Source organism: Pteropus medius, unplaced genomic scaffold, assembly GCF_902729225.1.
Source record: "Pteropus medius unplaced genomic scaffold, Ma_sr-lr_union100, whole genome shotgun sequence".
In the NCBI taxonomy this organism is placed as follows: domain Eukaryota; kingdom Metazoa; phylum Chordata; class Mammalia; order Chiroptera; family Pteropodidae; genus Pteropus; species Pteropus medius.
This window is the reverse complement of record NW_024340849.1, coordinates 32,087,702-32,103,546: the sequence shown is the minus strand read 5'-3', so window position 1 is coordinate 32,103,546 and position 15,845 is coordinate 32,087,702. Positions and strand designations below refer to the sequence as shown.

Sequence of the window (15,845 nt, the reverse complement as noted above, 5' to 3'; positions counted from 1 at the left end):
ATAATTGGTCGAGTCATGTAATAATATTTTCCATCTGTTTCCATGATTTTGTCCATATTCATATTAAATGAAAAAGACAATCTTTCATATACACACTTAGGATATTTAGGAAATTTTTGAACTGAAATAAAAGTAAAAATCTTTTATCAATACCACATTTACAAATAGTAGTATATAAATATCAGTTTGTCCATCATTATATAGAGGTGGGGTGCTACATCAATATTTGATCAGTTTGAAATAAACAGAACCCTAACAAACTCATCAGATGTCATAATTTCCTATCTCAAATTATTTCAGGCAAGCCACTTAAATGTTTCTGAAACTCAGGTATCCCATAGATACACTTAGACATTTTCTACTCACTTAAGACCATATAAGATCTACCCACTAAGTTTTTATAAAGAGCTATGAGTTCAGACTTATTTGTAAAGGTAAAAAGTTCAATTCGATTTGCCCAGTATTGGAAGAACAATCAGGCAAACTGTGATACATATTGTTAAGACGTAGTACTATGCAGCATTAAAATTAGAATTGTGTGAAGCATTTAGATACAAAGGAATTCATAAACTAAAGCATATAAAGTATAAATATCCCAGAATAGTATGTGTATTTGTGCTAACTCTTGCTATAAGTATAAAAATGAAGGCCTGACACTGATAAAAACTGAAAGTACATTTCAGGCAACATAACATTTAACATACTCTGGGTTCTTTTTCCTGACATGTTAAATGTGTAATAGAAAACGAAATGCTGTGAGAGGATCTCATTTGGGCTAAGATAGCTCCTTAATCTTACATTCATTTGGGGAAATAGGAAAGACTTTGGGGGGCAGAGGGGTGGAATGGGGGTCGTGCTGCAGAGCCCAAGGTGAGAGGACATACTTCCCACTTTTCAGAGGCCACCAAGCTTTTCCATTGTCAGGAAGGAGAAATCACGAGATAATGCTAGAAAAAAATGCCACCACTAAGGACTTAGTCAAATTTAAGCAAACTGTTCTCACCATAAAATCTTTTAGCTCTTTCCCACAAAACCATTTTAATATTTTAAAAAGCCAAGCATATTAAAGCAATTCTATTAAAATCCAAACAACTCTGAATTCTCCTTCCTCTGTAAAATCCAATATCCCATTCTTAAATAATAATTGCTAGCTACTTTTTCTTCATTCAAGTCCTAGATATTATGAGTAAAAATGTAAGAAAAAATGTTCAACACAGAGGATGGTAAAGGTGTTCAAATGACCTTATAACTTTGCCAGTAAAATATACAATGATACTAGAATAATATTCCTAGAGCCTTGTTTCAATGTTAGTATTGAAAAACAAAATAAACTTTCACCTAACATGCTGTGGCATTGCTTAATTCAGTTCTTACTTTGTGCCCAGGTTACGTTTTGGTAGACATAGTTGGTTAATCATATTCCTAACTGAAAGTAATGAACCATAATAATAATTGAGTTATGGATTAATCAATTACTATATATGATTTAAGTATAAATTTTATCATCTCTAAATCTTTCTTGGTTTGATAAATTTCCACCAATGTTTTAAGCAATAGTTTCTATAAAAATTGACAGGCAATGATAGTACGAAGAATTTTTAAATAATAGTTATTGGAATAATTGTAAATGAAAGGGCAGTAATTTTGAATGAGATGAACAATAGTCCTACAGAGGATTTCATAAAGCATACTCCTAAATAGAAGACTTCCAGTGTTTCCTTTCAACTCAATACTATTCATTCATCGTACAAAGATTTATTGAGTGCATATTATAGGCCAAGTATTGTTACTCTGGAAATAAGCAACAGGGTCCCAGCCTTCTTTGTAGAAATAACAATCCAGCAGGAAGAAGTCTCAAACAATTCATTATAAATGTTTTAAAAAAATACAGGGAGCTCTACAACTAAGGGAACATAAAAAAACATATATCAGGCCTTAAGTTAGTCTTGAGTATTAGGAAAGACTACCCCCAAGCCATTTTAATTTATTTTTTCTTTCTTTCTTCCTTTGCAGCTACCTCCGCGATCCTGACGGCTGAGCAGCCTCTATTAGCCAGGACTTACCAAGTCCCAGTCCTAGTGAAGGACAGCTACAACAGAGCATGTGAATTGCCACAGATGGTGCAGTTAGAGGCCTGTGATTGTGACACCAACCACATGTGCTTGTATTCTAGTACCACAGGCATCTACACTGGGGCCAGCAGCTCAGTTACCAACGACATATATGGGCCTGTCCCTAATGACCGGATAGAGCGTTCAAATGTGGGTCTCGGACCTGCAGGGATTGGCATGATCATTCTAGGCCTCTTACTACTGCTTTGTGAGTACTGGATTAAATCCTTCTTTTCAACAGTTCATCAAAATAAGATTGTTAACAAGCTCACTGGATGGCTATGTTCATTTGGCCATTTCATTTTGGTATCTACAGCAACTTCTGTGGAAATTAGGAAATAAACAGTGGGACTGATAAGGGCAAGTACTTGTTCAATAATGATAACTAAAAAGGTCTAGGGTTAGTGAAGTTCATTAAGACAGGAAACACATTCAAATCTCTAAGTATAATACAGCAAAGTATAAGGTAAATCTTAATGAAAATTTTAAGAGTAGAGAAGCAGAAGCAGTTAAGTCCAGGTGGGAAGGCTGGGGAAGTCTTTAAGGTGGATGTGGCTTTGAGCTTGGCCCTAAAAAGCTAAGGATTTTCTTAGAAGGGGTATCTGCGTAGGAGTGTCTGAAAAGCAATCTAGGATAAGGGAACAATACAAACAGTGGGAGAGGGATGGAAGGGCATAGCACACGCAGGAGGTGGAGGCTGGAAGCCATCCCGCAGGAACGTTCCCTACAGGTCAAACATTCATAGACAGCGAGAAGTCAGTGAGGACTTGTAAGATCAGGTAACCTGATCACTTTGGTGTGGTGGGAAGCAGGGACAAGAGCCTAAAGAAGAGAATCAGCCTTTGGGCTCTGGATGCACGTCTAAACTAGGACCATGGTCATAGAAATAGCAAAGCCCCTAGCAAAAAATTTCAAAAAGTGTCCTCCTCTCCCTATACTGTTTTTTAAAACATATTCCACAGAGGAGAAATTCGTCATACATTTTGGATTACTTAGATTTTGTGGAGATCAAAAATTGGATTCTAAAATTAAAGATGACTAAATTCTTCAAACTATATTATTAATATGTTTTAATGCATTATCGCTTTGAGGTATTAAAAATAACAACTGACTTTAGAGCAGGCTTTCTTTTTAAAACAATCCTGTTTTTCAAGGCTATCCATAGATCATAAGTGAATCTCATAACAATATTAGAGACATTTTCCCAGAACATGACTCTACAGTAACTGAGTAGAAGCATCCGCTTATATTTAAGCTTTATTTAGAGGTCTTTAAAAATCACTCATGCTCAAACAGGCGTACTCAAGACAAGACCCAAGTTTCAGCATGTTTAAGTTCCCTGATGAAGCTAATATGCAGTTTAGAGATTAAAACCCAGAATCAGGTACCATATCTAGCAGGCTAGCACTTTTCGTGAACCAGGCAAAGAAAGCATGAGAGTTGTTGAATTGATTGTGAGATCGGAGGGGAATACCTCTGTAGACAAAGTCACTTGTTTTCAATGGAGAAGCCCAGAGTCTGTTACAGGGGGAGGGGCAAGGTGATGGTAGGGAGAGGCATCTAGCCCAAACTTTATTCCCAAAGGGCCTCAAATTAAGACTTTCGATGTTAGCTCAAATTATGCATACAGTAATTATATTTGGTATAATTATATTTGGTGTGGTGGGACAGAGCTCATAACTATGATGGTGCATGACCTAGCACATGTCTAAATTCACAGAAACATAGTGTCAGTGAAGCAGCTGCCTACAGGCTATCAATTCTAGTCCTTTCCAGAAGGCCCTCTGGAAACATGTAACTTGACCTTTCACTGTTCATGGTACAGATGGTAAAATTGCCAAGTTATCTATTTTAATTTAGTAGCTTTGATATATTCTTTTGTACTTCTAATTAACCCATTTGCTAAAATGCACATTATGCTAGGAAATTAGAGAAGTATAAAAAGCAAGTAGAATGGACCTAAAGAACTAAACAGTGTTTTCTAAAATCTTTGAAAACGTAAGAAGTGTCTGTATTTATGGACTAAAATGTAGAATTGTTCCATTATATTTTGTAGACAAAATCTTAATAAATGTAGATAGCTCAATTAAATTTAGTGGGTGATATTTGATTGATTTATTATAAATGTAAATATAGTAAGGGTTGAAGCAGGGTCCTATCTCTAGGTTCTATAATGAATCCTGTATCCAATTCTCTTGTTAACATGTACTGATTATGTGTTTAACTTATATGTGTGTATATGGTGTTTGGTCACATGGGTTTGTATATATTGGATTCTATGTGTGTATGAAAATACATATACACATACACACGCACAGATGGTGTAAGTGCACATATATACATACCCAGGTACCTGCATATATACACATGTCTATGGAGGTAAATACATATTTATTCATGAGTGTACACACATCTACATAGGCTTACAAATATATATATATATATATATACAGATGATTATATGTGAATATAATATACATATGTAAATCTGCATGCGTGTAGATGGGGGACCAGGAATCAGAAAATTTGATTTCAATCCTGGATCTGCCATCAACCAGTCCAGGAATCTTAGACTAGAGGAAACAAAGGACTTTACTATCCTAATCTATCAGTAAAGAACCCAGATTACATGATCTCAGACTCCCTTCATTCTAGCTGTAAAAGTCTATGTGATTTGGTGGTTTTGTATTTATATACATGGATGTGCATACTCAGTCCTTTAGGGAAAAACTGATACTTTTTTACATTTGCATTTATCCCTTTGGTTCTAAATATAATGCCACATTTTCCCCAGAATGATACATTCAATGACTTCCTAAACTGAGCAGTATGTGTTAACTCTTCCTCTTCACTTTCTTGGCCAGTGGCACCACTCTTGTTGCTCATGTGTTGCTGCTGCAAACGAAGACAGCCAGAAGGCTTGGGGACAAGGTTTGCTCCTGTGCCGGAAGGGGGAGAAGGAGTGATGCAGTCTTGGGGAATAGAAGGGGCTCATCCCGAGGACCGGGTGAGTGGATTGTCACTTTCCAGAGAATCATGGGGTTTTGATGGAAATCGAGCATGTCTTGACAATTACGCAGCACACAAAAATAAAAGATGTCAATTTCGAAATGTTTAACATAAAGCATTTATTTTAAACATTTTTTTTTTTTCTTTTCAGGATGTGTCAAATATATGTGTACCAATGACAGCCTCTAATACCCAGGATCGCATGGATTCCTCTGGTCAGTGGACACCAGAATCTGTCTTTCTATTTAAAATCTGCAAAATTATTCAACCAGATAAACCTCATGTATAAGTACCTTATAGAAAAACAGCACATCTGTCAATCTCCTTGCATGATAGTATAATGAGAGAGAAAGATACATGTTTAAACTGGCCGCTTTATTTTTCTGTCTTAAACTACAGACAAGGAATTACCACGTAGCAATTAAAATGGCAAACTGTCTCAACTCTGCCTCCTACTAATAATAAGTCCCTAGGGAAGGCACTTAACCTCTCTGGGCCTCAATTTTCTCATTATAACTGAGCTTCAAGAAATGAATGCGTGTGTGCGTATAATATATATTATGTAGAGTATACATTATATATGCATGATACATTACATGTGACATATATATGTATATATGTATGTTTGTATAACAAAATGTACATTAGAATAGTGGCTGGCAAAGAGTAAGTGCTACTGTAGCCATTATTTGTAATAGAAGCTGTTAAAACACAAAAACAAAAACAAAACAAAACAAAAATCAGCAAATATGTTCTTTTAATAATACGATAATAAACTTTTCTTAAATTCCCACATGAATTTACCTCACCAATCTTACACTCTCCTAATTTATGAGGCCCACACACACCTGAGTCTACTGAAAAATACCCAGCTATTGGGCAATGATTGACAAAGTAGAGAAGTTGCCCAGTTCTAGAGCAGACAGGAGATTTCTTAGAGATGGTTCCTTAATATCCCAAGCCACACTCTGGATACAAAGAGCCTAAGGAGACTGAACACTCCTCTGAAAGCCAGCGCTCCACCCAGCACCAGGGTCAATGAGGACTGTGAGTTTCAGTTTCCGCAAACACATCACTGGCCTTGCTTTAGAAGATTCTGGAGTGGGTGCAAGCCATCACTGGAAGGAACTGGTGCAGGCACGGAGGTCCTACTCCTCTTGGCTAGTTCTACGCGTTTACGTCCATAGGCAAAGTTTGTGTGAATTTGAGAAAGCCAAGTCTGAAAGCCATAGCTGGCTCCCTCTGTACCACTTACTTACTTAGATTTTATCAGTAAGCCTAGAAATTATGGGTGTAATTCACATCTCTCCTTGCCTGGTGTTCCAGCCCCTACTTACTGTTTTGTGGTGGTGGTGGTGCATGGCAGAGAGAAGCTAACAGTGGTTTACATGGATAAACAACGCAGACAACTCAAGCACTGTTATGTGAACACCCTCTTCTTACAGAAATCTACACTAACACCTACGCAGGCGGAGGAACAGTTGAAGGGGGTGTATCGGGAGTGGAACTCAACACAGGTCTTGGGACTGCTGCTGGCCTGGCAGCTGGAGGAGCAGTGGGAACACTGAGGAGGAGAAGTTCAACGCTAGGAACTCAGAGGGAATACGCAGACACCAGAACGAACATGGCTTTCTTGGACAGCTATTTCTCTGAGGTAATTCCCCTGCACAGTTACAAATAAAATAGTCCTGAGGCTGAATAATAATAATAACAATGGCAGTAGGTTCTTCTGAAATACATTTGATTATTCTTAACCCTATCCTAATACATAATAAAAAATATTTCACTTCTCCCTGAAATACAGAAAGCCAATTTGTCGAAGCATTTCATATTCGATTGACATAACACACCTTTATAAAAAGGCTAGCATCTCTCATCATTCTCCACTGCCCTTTTTCCATTTTTCTGTCTTCTGTTTCCTTATGGTTTTCCCACTGTTTCTCATAGCAACCGCAAAGCAGGAGATGAGCAAAAAATATATATATACGCTTTTATGTCCTTTCTTTATGATGTCCTTCTTGCTCTGCAAGGGCCTTCGATAAAAAGGAGAAAAAATAAATCAAAAGCCAAAATTGAGGAAGGAAGACAGTGGTAACTCAGAAACAAATTGCATGCCTTAGTGATAAATCAGGGCCTAGACCACCCATCTCCTAATCCCTCTCCAGTGCCCTATCTACTAAATGGATGAGTAGAGATCCGGGGCTACTGCATTCCAAACAGGAAAGCCCCATAGGCGTTGGGTTGGCCTAACAGGGTAGCATAAACAGTAAATAAATCCTCTTGAGAATCCTATTTAGTATGTTTATTTCGCTTAATTAGCAGCCCATTTTATCTTGTATTTCAATGAGCCTGTTTTACTCCCCATATGATAATACATGAATTTCACAACTACTCTTAACAAAAAATGCTAAGGATGTTGTTGCAATTGTAATTTACATCTTAAAATGGGTAGTTACAAATACCATTGAAGACTGTGCATGAATATAATTGATTATTTAAATGAGTGATCAGTACTAAGTGTACATTCCACAAATGGAAACAAATTATACCTGTGTCATAAAAATGTCATAGAAATGGTATTTAACAATTCATAAAAATCACACTAATATTAAAGAAGCTTTGCCATTAATGTCAAAATTACACTGGGCATTTTTTTCTATGGTTACATTTAGAAAGATAGCAAAGAATCAGTGCTTTTCTCGGTTCATTCCATAAAATCTTCTTAGGTCAGATGCCTCTAAAACATTGATTATTTTAAGAGAAAAAAACTTCTAATTTCCTACTTTTCTTCTAATTTTAGAAAGCGTATGTTTATGCAGATGAAGATGAAGGTCGACCAGCAAATGACTGCTTGCTCATTTATGACCATGAGGGAGTGGGGTCTCCTGTGGGTTCAATTGGTTGTTGCAGTTGGATTGTTGAGGATTTAGATGAAAGCTGCATGGAAACTTTAGATCCAAAATTTAGAACTCTTGCTGAAATCTGCTTAGACACAGAAATTGAACCATTTCCTTCACACCAGGCCTGTATCCCTATCAGTACTGACCTCCCTTTGCTTGGGCCTAACTACTTTGTTAATGAATCTTCAGGAATGACTCTCTCAGAGGCTGAATTCCAGGCAGAAATGGCAATACCTGAACCCATGATACATGGAGATATTGTAGTGACTGAGACTTACACGACTGCTGATCAATGTATGCAACCCACTACAATTGTTTTTGATCCTCAGCTTGCACCCAATGTTGTAGTAACAGAAACGGTAATGACACCTGTCTATGATATTCAGGGGAATATTTGTGTACCTGCTGAGTTAGCCAATGCACAAAATGTAATCTATACTGAGAGAGTACTGTCTAGTCCTGGTGTGCCTGACTTGAGGAATAGCAGCATGACTGATGGTGGTGTGGGACCTGTGATGAGTGGCAGTATTTTGGTAGGGCCAGAAATTCAAGTGACACAAATGATGAGTCCGGACATTCACATAAGCCAAACCATTGGTTCCACATCCCCAATGACATCTCGACACAGAGTAACACGGTATAGTAACATACATTACTCCCAACAGTAAGTGCTTTATGGTCAGTATTCCATATAGAGACCTTACACCTTGTAATCTCCAACAGATCCATCAAAAGTATATAATGTACTATATTCAACATTTTAATAGTCAACAAATATTCAAATTTTCTGAGTTTAGTGCCATTCCTTGATTATCATTTTTAGGATAAATATAGCTAAGCACTTTAAATATGCCTTTCCAAATTCTTTCTGATTTTCAATTATGTGCCAAAAAACTTAAAGAAAATGTGTTACATTATTTGATGCTGTCTAATAAATAGCACGTAACTCATAAGGAGATTTTTAGAGGTCTCAGAGGTCAGGCCTGTGGAACTGGTCCTGTCAACCAAGATATCCTTGTTCTTGGAGGTTGCAAAAGAAGTCACATCTGCATATATCAGTCATATGTATCTTTAGAGAACTATTTCTATTAAATATTTTTAATTGAAAAGTGAATAAAATGTACATTCCTGAAAGGAAATTTAAAAGGAAGATGGAGCATCTATTAATAGAGATATGAAGTCATTTGTCTTTTCTAACAGTTTCTCAAGATATGCAATGTAATACAGGGAGTTTGCCAGCTGAATGAATCATTGAAAATGGTTCATCAAAAGGCATCATATATATGTATAGATATACCTCTATACACATATACATAAATAAATATTGATTTATTTTGTTGCACTTTATTGATTTATATGAACTGTAAGTTAATTTAGAATAACAAAAAAATATAACAACACTACAGTAGGAACAGTTCTTAAGGAAAGTAGTAGAGTTTTTCTGCTTTACAGAGAATTTTTTTCCCACTCTTGCTACTTATGTCAGAAAACCATATGGAATATGGTTTAATGTTCCATTGACCTGAGTCATAGAGTTTTTATTTGGTAACCAGATAGTCTCCAAAAGCACCTCTAGAAGTATGTATATATTCAACAATATTTACTTAGAAGCTATTATGTGTCGAGTACTGGTCTTGGCTCTGTGAATAGATAGATGAAAAAGACAGACATGATTCCTGTCTTCATAGAACTTCTAATTCATATCTAGACTTAAAAAAACTCTGGGATACAGCTTTGAACTCTTACCAAGAATAATTAACAAAATATTTCAGTCTATTACCAAGTTGTGTTTTTTCTTTTAACAATACTACTTATATTGAATGAATAAAGTGGAAACATATGCACAGATTGCTTATTTTTAGTAGGCATAAAGTTGGCTTAAGAAAAAAATTCTGAGTTAGTTTTATCTAATTATATAAATTATGTAAACTATATAGTAATAACTATAATGTGACTAATAAGGTAATGCAAATGAAATAAACTTATTTTCAGGGATTATTCCTTTTGAAAGGATATAATTACAGTGCTTCTTGCTTAATTTTGTTCGTTTATATATAAAACTATTGTAGAATTTAGGACATCTCACATATTCTCTTACCCAATTCTCTCATTTTACAGAAAAGGAATCTAGAACTAGAGATGTTAAATGACCACAACCAGCCAATTATAGTACAAAACTTGACCTCATTCCTCAGGTATTCTGGCCAGTGTGCTTTTCAACATTATAACTTCATCAGACATGAAGAGGATCCAGTTTAGCCTGTTACATGGTCTTTTCTATTTCCTAATTGGAAGAAAAAGTAACTCTCAAAAAAAGAAAACAGGTTTTATAAAGTTTAAGTGCAAAATGGCTAAAACAGCATAATGCCAAAAGGTTATTTACACGTGTCCTAATCTTTTCCAAACTATATGTATTGGCAGTTGTTATAGTCATCTCTTACTTTAATTCTTCGCAACCAAGGTTCTGCTATATTTCATTACTCTGTAATTTGATGAAACCCATTGGATAGCCACAGAGCACTGGTGCCATGGTCATTTTAACGCTCGATCAACAATTAGCCATGTAATATCGTAAGTGCATTCAATCCTGTGGCATATCCTGACATAAATATTTCTTGACTTTTTCATTCTATTAAGCCAAGAATTTCCAAGAATTATGAAACAATTAGTGAATAATTAAATATAAGGTGCTAAGGGGATTAAAACTGAAAATACTATGAGATTTGAGATATGCAGAATAAAATAGTACTAAGTATTTAACTTATAGATTCAAATTTTAAAAGGAGGTGAAACCATTTGTGAGAAGGATAAGAAACCTTTTCCGTGAACTTTTCTTTCTTTCTATCAATACACAAAGATTTAAGGTGCTTCAAAAGAGGAACTCTACCTCTGATGGATGACTTCCTCCATATTATCCATGGAAATACGATCAGAACCACTTCATTTTCTCTCTCAATTTATCAATGAGGAGGAACTCCTCCATCATTCCAAGGTCAGTAATATGTGACTCGAGCCTCTGACATTGGCATATTTTAAAAATATTATCTCAAACAAAATACAAAGCATACAGCAAGATTTCCCCCTCACTGCTTAAGTTAGGGTATTGACTTATCTAAGAGATAAAGATGATATAGCACTTATGTTAGGATTGAAAATGAACTCAGAAGCCCAGGAAATGAGGTTTAATAAACAAATAGAAGAGAATATAGTTTGAGTCACATCTCCTGCCCTACATAAATACTTGAGGGGATGGCATTATTAAATGAATAAATGGGTTCTCTTAGAAATGTCTTATCAGGTGAAGGGAAAGGAAGACATTAAAAAGACAGAGTATTTATAAACTTGTTTCATAAAAAAATTATTTTTAAAAAAACCCTTTTTGGAGGAGATATTTCTGATTGCCATGTATTACTAAATGTGATAATGTTTTATATATTTCATCAATAAAAAATATGTGATAAGGAAAAAATGTTTTATCTTCTCTTTGGTTTATGTAGTATTCTAGAAATGACTAACACATTCAGAAAAAAATTTTCCCATTGTATTACTAAGTGAATATCACCTTTATTGTTTCATATATAAAACAAGAGCATAAATTCATTTGTAATATGAAATTCAGAATACTTCATTTATTTGGTAGAATTTCTCAATATAATCATTATTTTATTAGTAAATGCTCACTATAAACTAACAAATCAATTGGATAATTTCCAGAAATTGTTCTAGATGTCATGTAAATTATAGAATTAAATACCATCTCTTCCCACTGAATTTAATTTCAACAAAATTATTACTACTATTCCTGTACTGTAGGCACCAATTTCTGTTGAAATAAGGAAAGAATAATTAATTTCAATTAAGGGAACTGAGGAAAGCTTTTGAAGATAATGAGACCTGAGCTAGGCCAAGGAGAATTTTGTCTGACAGGGATTCCAAAGGTATACAAACCGAAAACACAGGATATATTCAGATAATATGGAGTAGTCAAATTAAATATTTAAAAAATGCCTGAAGCAAAATAGTCAGCCATGTTATATGATACTTACTGTACTAATTACTCAAGATTTATCCTATTGAATTCTCAGAACACTATGTAGTATGACATACCAATGTCATAGATGAAGACACTAAAGATGAGAGCTTAAGTGAATAACAGAGTTAAAATTCAAACCCAGAACAGCCTAGCTCCAAAGATCCTATTCTTACCAACTTTTTGAAAATTTAATTCTGGAAGGATATGTGAGAGGCAGATGGTAGAGGATCTCAAATCCCATTAGGATTTGAATTTACCTTGTTAGGGGTTTGAATTTAATGAGGCTCCAGTGAAATTTTTTGTGCTGCTGAAAGCCCAGGTCTTATTTCATGAGACAACACTGGGGCAGCCCTCAGGAATCCTCGTGATAGTTGATGTGTCGTTGATCACCACGACACAGAGACACCACCATGGCTGGATCACTGAGACAGAGAACCTAGCACAGTGGTCAGGATCTTCTGAGAAGCCAACATTCCAAGGTGAGATCACTAGTCCCAAAACCTGGGAGGTCCTCTAGATTACCACTGAGGTGAGCAGATCATGTCGTGTTGTCTAAAGTGACTCCAATCAATCATTCTGTATATTAATGAAAGTATTTGTACATCAAATGCCTTTGACCTTTTTTATTACTTTAGGTGAGGTGTATTAACTATTTGCAGTTTCTAGAATAGGGCATGCTTTCTCATAATCTGTCACTCTGCCCTGCCTTGGTTCCTTAATCTGGAACCCTCTTCACTCCTCTCATCTACTTAGCTTTTTTCTACTCATCTCTCAACACTTACCTCAAGCATTGCCACTTCTTGAGAGCCTTTCTGGATATCTCTTCCATTGTCCCGAACTGTTTTCTTAGCTAAATTTTCTTACTCCCAGTATTAATGCTCTATTGTTCCTATGCCTGCCCGCCTGTGAGTATCTGAGAACAAGGATAATACTTTTCTCATGTCTGTATCTCCAGTATTGTAGAATGTCTAGTACATGGCATGTACTCTTTAATTTTGGAACTGAAGAATACAGTGTTGCCTCTAGATATAGCAGCCCTATGAATAATCTCTAAAAAGCTTGTATAAATACCACCGTTAGCAAGAAAATACAAGTATGTCACTCACGAAGGCAATTACATTTCAGGAGAAATTTATCTTTTACTGAAAGAATAATCAAATAAAATTATTGAAAACAATCCCACATGCCTTTTGAAAGAAATTACAGTATAACTGAATAAAATAAATTTTAAAATGTTACAGAGAAAGTGATTTTATGCAGAATAAATACTTAAGAAAGTTAAAATTTCTGGAAATCTAACAGAGACTGCTGATAAAAAGATTACATTATAGACATTGGTTGATTAGTTTTTCTTTTTCAAAACCATTTCTTCTGTAACTTATGTATAAGTTCAGTAGCAAATATATATAATTTTATATTATAAACTATAACAGCAGGGAGCAAAATAGAGCTCCCAATATTAAAATAAAAGTTCTTTACTTTTATCAAAAATATTTTTCAAAAACAACCATGAAAATCAAATAAATAAACCTTAAACATTACACTTACATGTTACATAAAAAAAAAAAATTCCCCAAAACCAACACTTATTGCCACTGAATATGGTATAATTTTTTACTTTTTTCTAGACTGTTACAATGTGTAAATAGTTGTTGTAATATTTTAAATGTGGACTAAATTTTAAATACAGATAATGAAAATTAATTTGCTAAGACCACTTCTTTAAATTCTATTTCTGCTCATTTGAAAGAATAGTAAGAAACAGAATTCGTACTGGGAGGAATTACTGGTGGGGATTTGCTAGTGCTTTTGTGGGTTGTTAGGAAAATGAAATAACAACAGATTAGGAGATGCCTTATCATTTTTAAAACTTCCAAGGAAAAAGGCAATAAAACCATTTCAATAATTACACAAACAAGTTCTGTTTTATAGATAAAGATGGCAGTTATCTGGTATCGAACTATTGGCAGGCATGTGCTTACCCATTAGCTCATATGCAGGCTGAACTGCGCATAAGAAAGATAATGCAAGTGTGTCAATATATAATGTGGATAAAGTGAGTTGAATAAAAGTGGAAAAATGAAAATTGAGGGCTATCTGTGTTTATTGTTTTTGACATAAAAGATTGCCTCTAAGAATTGAAATTTTTTTTCTTGAAAAAAAGACTACTCTTTGGTTAGAAATTCATAGAGTATCTCTGTGATTAGTAAGATGACTAAGTTAAAGGTAAGAAAGATGCTGAAGGCATGCTGGCTTAATAAGGAGGTGAATATGTGTGGTGAGTGATGGTGAGGTGTTAGTACAAAAGTCACAGTATGCTCATGTGATCAACATAAATAGTGGCTGACTGAAAAGCCTTCATTATATATTTAACAGGGAGGCACTGATTGGGTGGGGACTTTGGTATCAGTGAGAAGACATGAGCCACCAGGTGTGGGAAATATAAAACTAGATAGAAATTGTAAAGAGAGAATATATATAATACATATATATATTGCCAAGCATTATGCTAATTGCTTTTCAAACATTTTCTCACCTAATCCATTTTGATTTTCCTTTTATAAATGAAATTAGAAAAAAAAATGATATGGAAACCACTGTGATCAGGTTCCAATGCTTATTCATTCATTCATGAAATATATTGTGAACATTTCACTATTTACTTATAAGCTAATTGCTAGGAGTAGAGAGGTGAACTAGGGTCCTTGACATCAAGGACTTCACATCAGATGCAGGAAAAAGTAGAGTTAAAATACAGTACGGCAATAATACACAAGGGGAATGAGTGAGAGGACCATGGGAAAAGAGAGGGGACTCCAGCGTGTGTAGTTGGAAAAGCTTTCTCAGAAGAAATGACCTTCGGACTGAGTTTGGAAGGGCCCACAGGAAATACACAGATAAAGAAATGGGAAGGGCATTCTAAGAGGCCAATACAAAAGAATGGGAGAGAAACAGGGTACATGGAGAAAGAGATCAGATCCTTCTGAAAACTGGAAGTACTATAGTTAGCAAGGCTGGAGAATAAAAGAAGACAGTTGTATAGGCAGGAAGTCAGAGATCCATATATGGATGACACGCTAAGGAATATTTATTTTAATCTGAAAGTTAAAGAAAACCACTGAAACACTTAAAGGAGAACAGTAAATTTGAAATCATTTGTGAAGTTTGCTCTGGTATAAATTTACTCTTGCAGGGTACGAGGCTGTTGGTAAAGAGATCAATGAAGAAGTTATTTCAATGAACCAAGGCAGTGACAGAATGATTTGCGTTTCACCTACATGTCATTACCCTAGAGATAACTGACTAATTAACTGTCTACATCACAAAATCATTTTATAATTGTGTATTTCACAGTTGGTGGTAGCAAGGGCACCAATGGCAAATGACAGCAACCAGTTATGCCACCTATGTCCCAAAGATGTCACTGTAGCCTACAAACACAGACCCAGTGAATGCCCTTGAAACAGTGGGACTCTCCCTTGAGGACTATCTGCTGACAGGGCAGAATAAGACCCAGCCTTTCACCTCAAGAATAATAGGCTTCTACATTTATAAGGAATAAAAATAAAATCTTTAAATAAGTCAATGTTGTTTTAAGGTATATTTTGGTTATGAGTGCAGCATTATTTCCTAGTATAAAATTAGTGTGTACTTATCATAGAAAACTTAGAAAATATAACAATATAAAAAGAAAACGGAAATCTTGTGTCATTATCCAGAGACGATTACTACTAACATCGTATTAGTTTTCCTCTCAGTTAACGCTGTCGCAGCTCTACCCTTCAGCTGACA

The 15,845-nt window shown here is 35.3% G+C and overlaps 1 protein-coding gene across 1 annotated transcript in view; it reads left to right on the top strand.

Annotated features, from left to right (window-relative positions):
• Positions 1–8,688, top strand: part of DSG4 (desmoglein 4) — a 31,010-nt gene extending 22,322 nt beyond the window's left edge. Inside the window, 5 exon segments of the mRNA XM_039838573.1 lie at positions 2,014–2,319; positions 4,976–5,118; positions 5,272–5,335; positions 6,566–6,774; positions 7,921–8,688. Of these exon segments, the coding sequence (XP_039694507.1) occupies positions 2,014–2,319; positions 4,976–5,118; positions 5,272–5,335; positions 6,566–6,774; positions 7,921–8,688 (1,490 nt within the window).
• Positions 8,689–15,845: the final 7,157 nt, after the last annotated feature.